Source organism: Conger conger, chromosome 5, assembly GCF_963514075.1.
Source record: "Conger conger chromosome 5, fConCon1.1, whole genome shotgun sequence".
NCBI classification, from domain to species: Eukaryota; Metazoa; Chordata; class Actinopteri; order Anguilliformes; family Congridae; genus Conger; species Conger conger.
In genome coordinates this window covers 13,881,055-13,896,762 of record NC_083764.1, presented here as the reverse complement: position 1 = coordinate 13,896,762, position 15,708 = coordinate 13,881,055, and the positions used below count along the sequence as shown (strand labels likewise).

Here is a 15,708-nt window from a genome sequence, read left to right as displayed (position 1 = left end):
CCAAAACATGAGTACATCTCAACAAGTATTTTCGTCATATTTAGTCTTATTATATTCTGCATACGAGAAAAAGATTGTAAGTCTTATTGCTAAGACACTTGTAATTGACGTGAGCCAATTATGTAATTGCTTTGCATTTAGGTACTTTTCTATGCTTACTGAGCTTGTCTGTTGTACTGGAACTGCAGACTGCAGACCCCAAATTCGTGTCCTCTTGGTTGGCTGAATTGTGCCAGGCAAGATCAGTAGAGTACAAAATTGACCCAGGTCTGGTTAAGACAGGCATTTTTTTCAGACACCTAACTACCCCACCCTCCCCTACATACCCCTACAGAAACCGCCCCACAGTTTCCAGAGACATATGAAGTTGGAGGCAGTGGACAAGAGGAACCCAATGCTGGTCAGGGTGGTGTCCGTGGTCGACACAGATGACCACAGAATCAAGGTGAGTCAGTATTCCCTATTGATCCGGATTCAAAAGGGTGGAATTGCATCACATTGGTATGCAAACGTTCCGACTGCGCCATTATCTACGAGCGTAATGATATTGATTAATTTGACTTGCTGTCGTGGGATCTAGGCATGTCTGATGAAATCACTGTTTTTCTGCATGCAATTGCAATCTACTCTCTAATGGCTGGCAATGTGCCTATTCCCTTAGAAATTGATTAAAACATATAAATAGATATACTCACCCACTAATAAATATTGACATGTAATCAGCACTTTTTTAACTGAGAAACTAAAATCAATGGCATTAAATGAGGCATTTATGTACAACCTTTAGTCTTGTATCTGTCTTTAAACTGAAAATGTCATTTCAAAGAACCTGAAAACCTGAGTGACTCACTGGGAAACCTGACCAGTCATATAGGAGAGTTATTAGGCGCTCTTAAAATAATGACTGGGAAAATATATTTTTATGATTACCATATCCTCTGTTATCATGTGTTTTTCTGCGCTTAAATTTGGTAGTTTGATAACTTTCAGTTTTGAGAAGTTATTTGTTCATGTACAGTAAATGGAAATGGTTAATTCTACTGCAAGGGAAATTCAAGATTTGCTATTTGTTCATTGATAAAATACACATTCTAGTTCAGCAAGCATTCATTGATAGTAAATACTACTCTACAGTAAATAAAATATCCATCATTCATCAGTAACATTCAATTAATTTCATTGGTGTTTACTGTCAAAACCTGGTTACATGGTGTGATTGGTTTCAAGTGATGAGATTAGTTTCAATATTTCTAGAAGTTTCTAATGACATGTCAGCAGTGGTACGTAAATGATACACCAAAACTGAAATAATATAAAAAAATCCTAGAAAGATCCTATTTCTTTAGACATTATTGGTGTAAATGCTGGTGGCAGCCTCCAGGGGGCAGCAGAGACACATCACATTTGAACCAGGCAGCTCAGCCATGACTCTTTTCTTCTTCGCTCGTTCAGCCTGTCCTACATGAACACTGTCTGTTCTCACAGCATCCTCAGCCTCTGATTTGATGGCAAAGTCGTGTTCCTCTGCCTCCCCTCCCGTTTCGTGCCTCTATTATTCAACATGATGCTTCCAGCTGCCTCTGTCTAGCGCAAGACACCTCCAGCTAATAAGCACTCGCTGTCCTGCAGCTTGGCTTTCCCCTCCACACACATGCCCACACACATGCGCTGGCATGCACACACATACACCCTCCAGCATTTTAACCTTTACTCTCCTTCAGCTTTTTTTTCTGAAGGCATACCCGCTCCTGTTATGCACACACACGCACACAACTCACACACGCAACACACACTCATGCACATGCGCACACACATACACCCTCTAGTTATTAAACTCTGAGGACCCTGCTCCCATCAATCACAATCACACACACACACACAGACGTACATACGCACAAACACGTACCTACGCACACACACACAAACACGTCACATAACCACTCCAGCTTTTAAACCGTCTCAGGATTAACATGATTCCCCAGCTTCCCTCATAACTAAACACATCCCCCATCTAAAGAGATGATGTCTTCATGTTCCTCTCTCCCAGCTGACTGCGGAGGCAGCTGCAAACGAGAGAACTCTAAAGAATGTTCCACCGTCCCACAGTGCCCTGGGGGATAGCCGTTTCCTCTCCGTCTCTCTGTGTAGCGAGCCTCACGTCTGCCAGCGGGACACCTTTCGCTCTCGAACGATGACGGCACACCTGCCGCTCGCAGTTACCGAGGACGGTGGTCGGAGGAATCGGTGTTGACTTGAAACAAACAGCTTGCCGATCCCATTTCCATATCACGCTATCAGGGCTTCTAATATCCTGTCCCCAGGAGGCTGAGTTTGATTAGTGCAGTCTTTACAGTCTGGAAGCATGACTGCGTTAGCATGTGCTAGCTGGGAGCAGAAAAAAATGGCTTGGTTTTATTTGCACTGTCTTTATAGCCTCGAAGCAGGGCTGTGTTAGCACGTGCTAGCTGGGATCATATTTTATTTTTTTGTTTGATTGGTAGTGTCTGTGCAGTTTGGTAGCAGGGCTGCATTAGCACGTGCTAGCAGGGAGCAGAAATATATATTTTTGCTTGATTAGCACCATCTTTACAGCCTGGAAACATGACTGCATTAGTCCGTGCTAGCTGGAAGCAGAAAAGTGGTATAAATATTGTACCCTACCTTGTCTGGTTCTCTTACTGTTGGTTCCATGTTTCACTGTTATAGGGTCCAAGGTCACGCATTATAGATGGAAGTCTTTGTTAAATATCAACGCCTCCACAGGTCTTTTCTCCGTGTTTCACCTGGACTAGAATTCCTTTTCATCTTATTTCACTGTAGCGTTTGACCAGCCACTGTCAGTTATGTGAGTTGCACAGTGATCATGTGTACCGGGTGGAGGTGATATGCTATCATGGGAGGCATGACTAGCACTGCCTACCTTCTGAAAAGCAAGCCAGAATGATATTATTATATTGGCTATGGTTGTTCAGCAACCTTTATCTTTGCGGTACATTTTGAACATTGTTTGAGCATTGTTTGATATTAAAGTCATTAGCTTGCAGCAAAATGTGTGTAATGGAGGATTCCTTACCATCGGCTTTTACCATAGGTTCTTTGTCCGTTACTCATGCCTGCCTTGACTGTTCTTGATATTCAGTGGTATGGTGTTCATGCACATTGATTTGCAGTGAGGCCTTTACATTCAGCTGAGTTTCTTGGCTTCACATTAAATCAGTGAAAGTGGCCTTGGAGAGTCAGCAATCCCATAGTGCACTGCTCCATTCAGTTTATAAACAACCTCAGCTTTTTTTACATGCAAATAATGAAACTTAAGCAGCGGAGTTCTAGAACCCTGAATTTTGAAAGAACATCTCAAAAGACCTTCTCACCGTCTCTGCCCTGGAGTGAGTAAGGGCAGTGATGTCATTTGAGCTTGCTCTCACCCCCTGACCCCTTCATGAGTCCCCGGCGGAGATAACGGCTGTGGTCACGCCTCCCATTTCTGGCCCCTTCACAGATTCACTTTGACGGCTGGACCGATGAGTACGATTACTGGGTGGACACGGACAGCCCGGACATCCATCCCGCCGGCTGGTGCGCCAAGACGGGTCACCCCCTCCAACCCCCCATCAGTGAGTACGAGCGACAGCGAGCGGTTCCTCCTCACGTTACTCCTCATCTCTGAGCTCAAAAAGACCTGTCTCAGCAAGCATTTTCAAGTCTTATATTTGAATTAAAATCTTATTTTGACACATATCACGATTTGCCAATGGGGTGAGAAAATGTAACTTGTCAAGCAAACAGTAACTTAAAACAAGCTCATATTTTGTACTTGAGAGATAAAAATGTGATTGGAAGTCTCATTACAAGACGAAGACGCTTGTTAAGACGAGACTTTTTTCACAGTGCAGCCAGAGTGGTCATATTCACAGGTCTCCTTTCATTGATCCAACGACTGTTATTCTTCTGCCCCATTCGAATGCGAGCAGTTTGGAAACTGACAGCTCTGTCTCCTCATTGATTTCATCGTGTCCCACGCTATTGTAGAAGAAGATGAAGCCCTGTTCTGCTAAAGGGCAAATCACTCAAAAAGAGCCGTTGATTCAGAAAGCTCTTTTTTTTTACTGGTCAATACGCTGGAAAGTGAACAATGAACTTTCCCTGTGCCGCTCGACGAGCTAAATTCTCCCTGTATTATGGTGTCCATGGTAACGGCAAGCACTAGATTTCAGTGGTCTGACACAGGGCTGGAGTGGTGTCGTGGGGGTGAGAGGAAACTCGTAATGGTGTCCATCACTGCTCTCAGAAAAGAAAAAATAGCTCTGCTTTTGCTCTACAAAACAAAACATTTCTTTATTTGTTTACCTGTTCATTTTCATGTATTCCTTCAAATTTAAATGAAGGTAAACTATGTCAAAATAATTGTAGATAATAGCTGTGTTGACATGCTCATGCTATGGATGTGTTGTATATACCATGTGTAACCAAAGACAAATCTCCACATGAGTGCATAATAACTTTTTTCGGATCTAATCTATAAGCACATTTGCATGTATATTCCCACATACAGCACAATTCCCCATGCAAATTTTCAATTATCGGCATCGGCTTGTGGTTACTAAATTTAGCTGCGCGAGAGACTCATTGCTTGAGTACTTGCGGTTTCTGCGCACAGTCATACCCCAATGAGCAATCACAGCAGCTCATCAGCAGGTGTCTCTGCCATCTCATCACAGCTGTTTGATTGGCTCATATCTTCTGCCCTGCTGCTTGTTGCGCCGCTAGTACCGGCTAACGGTGTGACTGCTGGCTTGTGTTAGCCTCTGCTGAACGCTGAGATGCATTGTACCTGTTACGTGAGCTCGCAGTTTAAACAAGGACATGCTCTGCCTCAAGTAACTTTCCTGAATACTACCCGGATTCTATTGAAGTACACAGTTGTGTGACTGATGTATTATTAACTGATTAAAAAATATATTTTTGTCTCAGTGGAACTAACCTCAATGAATAATGGATAAGTAAAATAAAAAATAGAAGACGCATGCAGTCTCGTGCTTTGGAGTGCTGAAAATAGTAGTAGCACATCAAAGCAAACTTTGTCGATACTCTCCCCGGTAGCCATTTCTATTTGATGTTACCAGTTTAAATTACTGTACGACAGAGAAGAGATTGTCAAGGGCTGGATTTGTGTACAATTTGTCTTCACAGCATGTTATATATTATTTATGAAAATTCTTATGAAATATATTATTCCTGAAAACACTGATTGTCCCTTTAGAAAAAATATTTAGCATTAGCAGATGCGCACAAAGACATGAATTTAAGAAATGAAGTGTCATTTTGTGCTTTCTGCGCACACTTGCCTACTACGTGCCCCTGAATCCAAATCCAGCCCTGGTTTTCTTTTCTCCCTCGCAATTGACTGAACAATTAGTGCTACTGATTATTAGTCTTCACACCTGACTCCTTCACACCTGACTAAAGGGAGGGCAGAAAACCAGCAGTTCTCGGCCTTGGAGGACCGTGAGTTGATGTTCCCTGCCGTAGCATCTCTGTTTCCATGAGCACTTTGTTCTCTGTCCTCCGACACAGGTCCTCAGGACATGTTTGAGTCCTCTGAGCAAGGCGGCTGCCCCACACCAGGCTGTAAAGGTGTGGGACACATCAAAGGAGCTCGCTACTCTGGTCACCACAGGTATCCGCCCCCCACCGTCACCATACGCTTTAACCCTTTAAAGGTCCAATATTACACCTTTCCAGTGTTTTATTTTAGGTCCTGGTATCCAAAAGATGTTTGTCTGGTTTGAAGGACCAAAAATCTATCCAGTTTTAGCTCTGCAGCACACTGAACGCCTTCTGTGCAGAGTGTTTGGATTTCTTCCCGCTACTAGGGGGGCCTTGCTGAAGGCAGACATAGGCAAATGAGCGTATCGTTGTGACATCATAACTTCATGGGAGTCCCAACAACTCGTTTAAATGAACAGTTTCTTATAGGGATTGTGTGGATTTATTTGTGGACTGTGCATTTTGATATTTTCTGTGTTTTTATAGCACCCACAACTCACTTATAATCCACATAGCAAGGGAACTGTCATTTTCCACTATATGGGACCTTTACGGTTTAAGACTTTAAAACTTAAACCTCTGCACTTATGGTTAGAATGTTCTTAACTGAACATTAATGTTGATGTACCAACCACTACTCTTCAAAGGGTTAATGGAGAGGTTGCGCACAATGACATTAGGCTTTGAAAATTATTTACACTAATACGGAAATTAAGCTGATATCACTTAATAAATTATTGTTTGTCATGCAGACAATGTTAAGTTCCCTATCTTTGTATCGAGCTGCTGTTTATTTACCCCTGAGGTATTGGAGTTTATTATAATCGCGCTGGAAAAGGATGAACAGACTTTATTGCGGGGTGAATTCATTATAGCAGATTGAAGAAGATGATCCACACATGAATGCGACGGAGTTGGCCTGGGGCGAACACGACAAAGCCGTAATTGGCTGGGTGTCTTTCGACGGATGTACGCTCGGCATCATGGGAGCCGGTCTAACAGCAGTATTCCTGTACGGTCTCTGGCTTCTCCCCCCGGACCGGGATACACATTCCCGATTCCATGTTTTTCTATGTTTCTCCCCTAAAGAAAAGTTTACACTGATATGAGTGGGAAGTCCTCTGTGCGTGCATAATGAATGTTACATTTTGAGGAAAGTAAATATGTGGAGCCCTTGAAAACTTGGCGTTCCAAAACGAGATAAGCTGGCATGTACAAACAAACAGGAAATGCATTATTTAAACATTCGAGCCATGACCAGGAGCAATTATTTATTCCCAGACTCAAAGGTTCCTCAAAGACATTGTCTGTGAGGAAATACTTCAAAAATTGTTTCAAAAAAATTCATCCTCCAAGACATTTCTTCTAAAGTTGTTTGAAGGAAAATATCTGGATGAGAATAAAAGTAATACATTAATCAAAATATAAAAATATTCTGTCAAATCCCTGTGTAGCATTATTCATACTGTCATGCTGATGCATTCAGTACAGCGCTTGTTGTGTTGTGTTGTGGTGGCTGTCAGAAACCGTGACAACAGCTCCAAAGAGCAGGGCCACCCCATGTCATGCCCCTGTCAAGTCAGTCTGATGAATCGTCTACAATAAGCCTTTTTCATTATTCCATTATTTATTACTTTGCACACCCAGAACATTAAAAGGGCTGGGTGGTGACTGCAGACAAAAATTCTTCCATAGATCTCTCAGTATGCGAAACATGTGTGACACTGACCAGGGATGAGTGTTCAACCCTTTCAGTCCCAACGCCAATATGAAGTTCCTCCACCCACATCTCTAGGGATTTTTGGCTTTGCTGAGAACTTTGAGTTAAGTAGGAAAAGTTCAGTGGGGCTACAATAGGGGCTCAAAACAATAGTACAGCAGTCATTTTGATTGGTTGAAAAGCTATAAAGTCGAGAGTGCCGTGGGATTTCACGGTAGACCGCTCGAGTGCCGTATGGCAGTCTTGGGACTGAAGGGGTTAAGAAGAGAGAAGGCGACGGTCCTCATGTTCCATTCTCGGTCTCGTAAGCGAGCGCTATCGCACGCAGCGCAGCGGCTATGTTCGTTTTCATTTCTCCGCGAACGCTCTGCAGGGTGGTTAAAATCTAAATTTGTTTATACCAATATTTTCTCCCAATAATACACCTGCAATTCACTGTAACAATACACTTGTAATTCACCGTAACCTAATTTTAAGTGCAGAAGTACTGCACACTAATATTGCTGGCTCCCTGAAACACTCTTATTTGGTTTGAATGATTCATTTCCAGGGTAATATGAACTCTGCTGCCGCTTCCTGCACTCTCTCTCCGCCAGGCAAGGATAAGTGGATATTTCCTGTGTTGTTATGGCGACAGCACAGCATGGCATTAGATCCCTCTAGCAGATCCTACAGGCGGCTATACGACATTGTCCTTTCTTTACCTGACGTCCGCACTCCTTTGATTTCAGTGCTGTAGGATGCCCGTACTCTGACATCAACATCAACAAGGACTCGGTTCTGCCGGACAGACTCAGTGGGGAGATGCCAGGATCAGGTCCAGCTTTAGGCAGAACCAGGAGAGGGGAACCCAACCCTGAGATGGCCACTTTCTCAGTCCAGTAAGCCCATGTATCTTGTCCCGGAATAGACTGGGTGGTAGTTTATGACAAAATATTAAATGGAGAAATGTGAAAGATATAATTTAAAGGAATATAATTTGTGGTTGTTTACAATAAAACATTCAATACAGAAAAAAACGGAATATATTCATTAATATATTCATATTTGCAATATTTACATCCCCATTCATTTATATTTATTTTTCCTTTGTCATATTTTTCTTTATATAGAAAGATACATCGTTATTTTTCAAAATAGTGTTGCATATTTAAATGACTTGCCCTAAACTGAGACTGTTACTACACTACACTTCCCAGAGTCCCAGTGGTCTAGGGCTCTAGTGGTGCCATTAAGGTCAATAGCAATTGTATTTCTGCTCCTCATTTCTCAGAAAACCTGTAACCTCAAACCACAATCACCTGGACAAGCCAACCGGGGCGGACAAATCCGTCACGGGAGAAGGTAGCGGGGAGCCCCTTCTCAAGAAGCCTCCGGTCACTGAAACCAAAAGGAGGTCAGTACGCTAATACTGAGGAATACATTTCTGAGGAAAAGGACCTATTTCAGAACCTGCGTGTTAACCCAGCGTTCTTGGTGCTTGTCTCTGCTTTTGTGTGTGAGTCAGTCTTCTGCTTTGGCAATGCCAGCAATTCCCAGTGCCAGATTGTGGCTGATGTGTAAATATGTGTTCTATAAATAATACCTTCTGTATAGCTTTTGACTGTATATGCGCTCAAAAATTTCCGCTAATAATATTCGAGTTTTTATTTTGGCATTTGGGGGGAAAAACACCCCCATTTCAGGTTCGTTCCAATCCACAGTTATTGAGGCAGTGCCTTAGAATCAGTCCTGTGTATATCTCCTGTGTATATGTGAGGGATAGACCTCCCAGAAGTCTTTGCAAAAGTCCTACACACCACCATGAACGACTGTATTATACATGCCTGCCAAACAGGAGGTGGTAATCTTGTTCATTGTTGACATTATGTGCATAAATCCCCTGAAAAAACAAAGCAAGATGAGGCATCATCAAATAACCCCCTCACCGCTAGGATGGAAAATAAGAATAAATATGAACAAATTTTTTATTTTTTTATTTTCTTGTAGCAATTAGTATTTATTGACAATGCTATTAAGATAAATACTAGCCAACACAACAATACTATAAACTGTTTGTTTAATTGTATTCAAGTTTATGCATACTGTTTATTTGTCTCATTTGACTCCTGAATCCTGACAATGTTGATGTGAACACTGCATTTCTGCTCATCTATGCAGGTCTAGTATCTGCAAAAGGACAATTAGTGATTGTTTTGTGTGACACATAGGGTAGTCATACCATAGTTGGGCTAGAGGTATCTGATAGATAGCAATTGTTAGGTACAGCGTGACTCATTTCCCCATCCATTACTGTGGTAATGGATTGACAGCCTACACTGCAAAACAAAGTCTGGTAATGAGACTTAAAATCGTATTCTTTTCTCTGAATCAGGAAATACTAGCTTGTTTAAAATGGCCTTTTGCACTTTTGAAATTGGCAATATTTTTGTCTTATTTTATGGGCGGGCGGTCTGTAGCATAGTGGTACATGACTGGGACCCGCAAGGTCATTGGCTTGATCCCCGGTGTAGCCACAATAAAATCCGCACAGCCGTTGGGCCCTTGAGCATTACTCCAGGGGAGGATTGTCTCCTGCTTGGTCCAATCAACTGTACGTCGCTCTGGATAATAGCATCTGCCAAAATGCCATTAATGTAATGTAATAAGTCTAAATATAAAACTAAAATGTAATGATAAAACTAAAATAATATGTAGACAGTGTAATGGCATCATGCCATGTTGCAAAATGAGAGGTCTGTGGTCTTGTAATAAGTCTAAATATAAGACTAAAATGTAATGATAAAACTAAACTAAGATGTAGTACAGTGTAATGGCATCATGCCATGTTGCAAAATGAGAGGTCTGGTCTTCCATTTCCAGTGCTATGCTGTAGCTTCTTGGTGAATCTGTGATCTGTTAGTGCTGCCTTCTGTTCCGCGCACTGTGCTGTGGACGGTGGGTGAATCTGTGTTCGCTTTGTAATGTCTTTCAAGTGGTGGGCAGAGATGTATGCCGCTTTTTGTCCTCAGCTCCCCCACACACCCTCGAGGTGGCTAATCTAAACTGGGTCTCATGACGTCTCACGCACAGATGAAATGACAGACTGGAGATTAGCGTGCTTCTCTTTCTTACAGAGGCACAGGGGTAATCAAGAGCTTTTTCTAGCACCCCTTCTGTCGCACAGTCAGGTGACCCAGCTAGAAATGAGCCACACACTGTTTAATGAATTCTGTCAAATTCTGTAAAATTTGGTCCATTAGATAATTGTTTTAGCTAAATGGCTCTGAACTATGACAATATATTCCCTGCGAGTTTAGCCACGTCAACGTTGCGTGAGGACACAAATTATTTGGGTCCCTTGGTTGTATTCCTTTTAGACCACACAGAAATACAGTGTACATGATAACACATTTTTGCTGCACTAATTCAATATTGGAGCTCTGTGTTTTTGATTATATGGCTGTATTGCATCATGATGTTTTCCTCCTGATGAGGCAGAGCATTTCCTGTCGTTACCGGGCCTTCTCTGATCTCACCGGCTGATGTTTGTGGAAATGATAGCAACGTAATTGCATCCCAGGGGGAAAAAAATCTCAAAGTAGACTTTGTAAAACATGATATTATTTGTGTTTTAATGCTTTTCAATCAATTTTGTCTTAACCTTGGAGCTGTGTTAGTCTCGGAAAAACTTGCTGTCCTTGCAGCAGTGACGTGCTTGCATTTCAGAAAGCTAACAGAACGTCCAAGGATTAATTATAATAACAGTTAATCCACAAGGCGGTATACCTAAAATTCATAAACCCCTATTTGCATAGCGAAATTGCCGGTCCTGTGGTGCCACTGGGCGGTAATTTGTTTTGTTGCTTGACGCATTGACGCATGTTTTGAAATAAATTCTAAAAGAAACACCATAATATGTCTGGGGAAAAAATGTTACACTTCGCTGTTGCCCAGGAAAATCTACATGCAGAGAGTTTCTGTTCTTGAGAATCGTCAAGACTGCAAGGCAAAATTAACCCTCAAAACAGCTTGCTTGTTTCAGTTTTAGAAATAAAAATAATAATTCTTCAGTCTTCAGCCCATCTTGAATTCTCCCCCATTATCCCTCAGAACATCTGAATTCCATTCCATTCCATTCCATTCCATTCCATTCAATTCAATTCAATTCAATTCAATTCAATTCAATTCAATTCAATTCAATTCAATAACTGCTAAAACCAAAAAAATACATAGGTCTTTTCTAAATAGGACAAATATATAGCCAAGGATGTGAGACAGTTTGATTCATTTCAAGATTAGTCAATGGGGTAAGAATTTTACCTGTCAAGCAAACTGTAACTTAAAACAAGATTTTGAGAAAAGATATATATTTGCAGTGAAAATATATTTTCAGTAGAATCTAAGATGGTTCACTCTATACTGAACATTGAGTTCACAAGCTTCTTTGACCGGAAAGTTCCATTGTCGGAACCATCTTGGAACAGAAAATATAAGCAGCATCTGGAACTCCTTACCTGTGCCAGCAACGACAAGGGTGCATACAATAGTCCGCCCGGCGATAAGGAGGTCACGCACTCGCTTTCTGTTTCTCAGGGTGGGCCGACCATGCAAACAGAGGAAGGTGGAGGTGCTGGAGGAGGAGGAGATGGAGAGCGAGGTGTCCTCCATAATGGAGAGTAAAGGTACCGAGCCTTAATCTTTCACTTTCCATTCATGGTATTATAATGGAGCGCTGTAAATGTTTTATGTGCGTGGCAGGCTGTTGTTTCCAAGGGTCGGACCCATTAGACATCCAAGCGTATAATTATCCTGTTCCTCTGGTCTACTGTACAGCATAAATCGCTTTTTAATAGCTCATTAAGGAGTCTGTTTCCTTTTAGTTTTTTGTTGTAATGCAATTTGAGCCAATGGAGAAATCACTGCCTCTAGCCTTTTCATTCTGTGGTGTGCTACTTGTCTGCCCTGGACTCATGACTTTAAGCAGTGTACACTGCAAAAACCAAAAGATAAGTCAATATCAACAGGTATTTTGTCTTCTAATCTCTGTAATAGTATCATACGGAGACATAAAATCATATTGCTGTTACGTTTTTGCTCAATAAGCTCAAAATACTGCCAATAAAATATTGCCAATGAGAAGACTCAATTTGCCAAAGGGGTAAGAAAATGTCACTTGTCAAGCAAGCAGTAACTTATAACAAGCTAATAGTTTCTACTAGAGAGAAAAAAATTAGATTCTAAGTCGCAGTACAAGACTTAAAACATAAAACACTTGTTATGACAGACTCTTTTTTTCAGAGTTCAGTGAAGTAGTTTTCAGTGAAGACTGATTTGAGACAAGAAAGTAAAAATGTCTTATGATGTTTTTTGACTGATGTCTTTTATTTAAAACTCAGTCTGGATAGTTTATTTCTACACTGTGTACCCTTCTCAGGTATATTTTTGCTCTTGTTTATGACGTAACCCAAGAATTTCCAATAACGAGACCTTTTCGCACAGGGACATGTCCGTCATTTTAAAGGGCAGTGTGGGAAGCCATTAATCCGAGGGGAGGGAGGATTTCGCTGATTAATTGGAAGAATGTCGTGAACTGAGGCCTGGGCTCGTCTTCACAGCCTCGAGTGGCGAGTGCAGCGGCCCTTATTTTCCGCCATGCATTTCCCTGGCAGCCGGTACACTGTGTACAACCTGCTGCGGAGATGACGCTTAATTACAAGAGGGGAAAAAACCCCTCTCCGTTGCTAGGTGTCGTGAAACTCGGCCTTTTCTCCGCGCGGTTCATTAGCGACCGCGGAAAGGCCGCGGTATACTGGTCCGCCGCGGACGCTAATGGCGTCTGGGCTTTGATCGCGTCAGCGGCTCATCAGGCGCCCTGTTTATCTCAGTCCCTGCGTGTGGAATCGTTTCATCTGACAGGGTGCCATATGCTAAGTCTTATAGGATCCATACAGTGGCAGATGGGCACGATAACGTGGCTGTTATTCTGTGCCTGATTTTCAGATCTCTGGTTTTTTCCACTGAAACATCTAGAGATGTGGCAGGGGTGAGCAGTAAAATGCTCAAATTTGAACACTCCCACATATGCAGGGGAAATTATGTAAATGTGTGTCACGTACACAAGCAGGATTTAGGCTTAGGGCAGGTTCAGTGCATCGCTTTGCTAAATAACTTTGTGTCCTCTGAGCCTGATTAAAAATATACTGCTTTTACTGAAAATATAAAATAGATTATATAAAATGTGTACAGCATCAATTGTACAGTATAGTTAATGTTAATAGTATTAAGTATGTATGTGGGTATGTATCAAATAAAAGGGAAATTAAATGTTTTTAAATGCAATGAAGCAGTTGTACACTAAATGACTAAGGCAGTGTCTCAATTAATAAACAAGGGCAACAGATATATTTTTTTATATTTATGTTCATAATCAGTAAAGTATATAAATCCAGTTCAGTCAAACTAATTATGTATTGCGGTCATTTCAAAGTGGTTTATTCTGGACATGCAGTGCGTTTTCCTCCAGAGCCCAGAGGTTGTTTACTGAGGAGATTGATTGAGAATATTCTGGAAAAAGTCAGCAGCTTACTTACTTGGTAATAAAACTAGTATAGTCCTGAGGGTATTTATTCCAGAGAGGAAATAAACACAAGAGCCAATAAAAACGTAATTAAGGAATCATTTTTTAGCATGGAAAAAAAAAATCAATTATAGTTCATGTTATGTTGACACCAGCCAAGTAATATTTTTGTTCACTGTTGCAGACATCATCTTATCTGCCAGTGCTAATAGCAGAGGCTTGTGTGGGAAAATGTTTTGGGCATCACGTCTAAGATTTCGTTTTTTCTTTTTTCTAAATATTGGCACCCAGCGTGAGGCTGCACATGTCCAGTTCCAACCTTAATTTGGAATGTCCAATTAGCAAGCCAATTTTGGAGAGCGCAGACATCCGCGGTTTTCCACCGGAGCATGTTGTGTCGGCAGTCGGCTCATTTTAACACCACAGCCCACAGTGAAGCTCGCATAGAGTAGAGTGGGAGGAGGATCTTTCACATGCAGCTTCGGCATGCAGTACGCAGGCGCCCGGTAGACCAGCGGGGGTCGCTAGAGAGTAATAAAACGTGGGCCTGAAACCATACCCTGGGCAACACAACTACTGATTGCATGTCGCCCTGTGAGCCACTGGCCACGGTGGGCACTGGCACAGTCCGGATTCAATCTGTGATGTAATCATGGGTCTCTGCATGGTGCCTTAGCTGAATGAGGAGCCCCTACCGTCAGTGTCTTTATGCACTTAATTTTCCTCAAGAACACATTTTTATTAACGCAGTTTAACATCTAAAAACGGCTTCTTTAGCCACATCTCAGTTGGTTTCCCCTCCTCTGACATCTTCAGCACTCATTTGCTGTATTACTTTCACATGCTTTGTTCTTCAGAAGCCCGTGTGGTGCTGCTAAACGACCTCCCTTGTCACTGCCACTTATCAGAATTGGAAGATTAACACGGCAAGATACTCCAAAGCCATGTTTCTGCCACGAGCAAGAGCCGCTCTCCATTAATTGATTGCAGTGCTCGGAGGGGATCAGGAGGCTGAACACTAACTCCTAATCTGCCGTAGAGCGAGTGTAGACCTGTGTGGCTTTTTTCCACACACTGGTGTGTGTTGTGGTCCTCTGTGGTGGTTCTTGGTGCCCTATGCATGGCCTCATGCCTGGTTGTACCCTCTATAGCCGGGGACCTTCTTCCCGTTAGGGTGTTTTTAGGGTTTTTCTCCCCACTCAACAGTTTTTTTACCTCACTTGCTAGTTCGGGCGTTCAGGTCTGGTGTTTGTCTTTATGCTACTCTGTAAAGCGTCTTTGTTACAGTCTTCTGCCAAAAGCGCATGCAAATAAAACTGAATTGAGTTGAATGGCTACTCCTTGAGGAAGCTCAAAGGTTCAGTGACCTGCAGAGTCAGGATGCCCGACTTTGCAAATGGAGGCTGCTTCTCTGTTCAGGAGTATAGTTACAGCCATTTATCTGAGCATTGGGAGTAACAGACTGCCGGTCTGTCCAGGGAACATCGGTGTAGGTCAGGGGTCCATAGACCTGCGTTTGTAAGAGCTGCAAAGTCTGCTGGGTTTTCATCGTTTTTATTGCGCAGTTAACTCGCCAGGCCTGCTTCCATGAGTCTAAATTAACCGATTTTTATGGTGGAAAGAAAAAGCCAACCCACAGGGTTCTGGAATGAGGTTTGGGGTCCCTTGCTGTTCAAGCTACTTCAGGACACAGCGAAAGACAAGTACTTCATCCCTGTCAACCAGGATTGGGCATTTAGTGCCCTCCATACTGTTTGGGATAAAGGCTTGTGATTTGTCTTTGTACTCCACAATTTTAGATTTGTAATCAAACACGTTGTTAATGTGAAAGATTCTCCATGATCCTCAGCTTTTATTAAAGGGTATTTCTATGCATGCCGTT

The 15,708-nt window shown here is 42.1% G+C and overlaps 1 protein-coding gene across 2 annotated transcripts in view; it reads left to right on the top strand.

Moving 5' to 3' along the window:
• l3mbtl3 (L3MBTL histone methyl-lysine binding protein 3) overlaps window positions 1-15,708 on the top strand; it is a 41,307-nt gene that overhangs the window by 21,170 nt on the left and 4,429 nt on the right. For both annotated transcript variants that reach the window (XM_061242857.1, XM_061242855.1), the window contains exons 14-19: window positions 335-445; window positions 3,500-3,614; window positions 5,575-5,677; window positions 7,999-8,148; window positions 8,541-8,663; window positions 11,843-11,931. In XM_061242857.1, coding sequence (XP_061098841.1) covers window positions 335-445; window positions 3,500-3,614; window positions 5,575-5,677; window positions 7,999-8,148; window positions 8,541-8,663; window positions 11,843-11,931 — 691 coding nt within the window. The remainder of the gene's footprint in view (window positions 1-334; window positions 446-3,499; window positions 3,615-5,574; window positions 5,678-7,998; window positions 8,149-8,540; window positions 8,664-11,842; window positions 11,932-15,708) is intronic.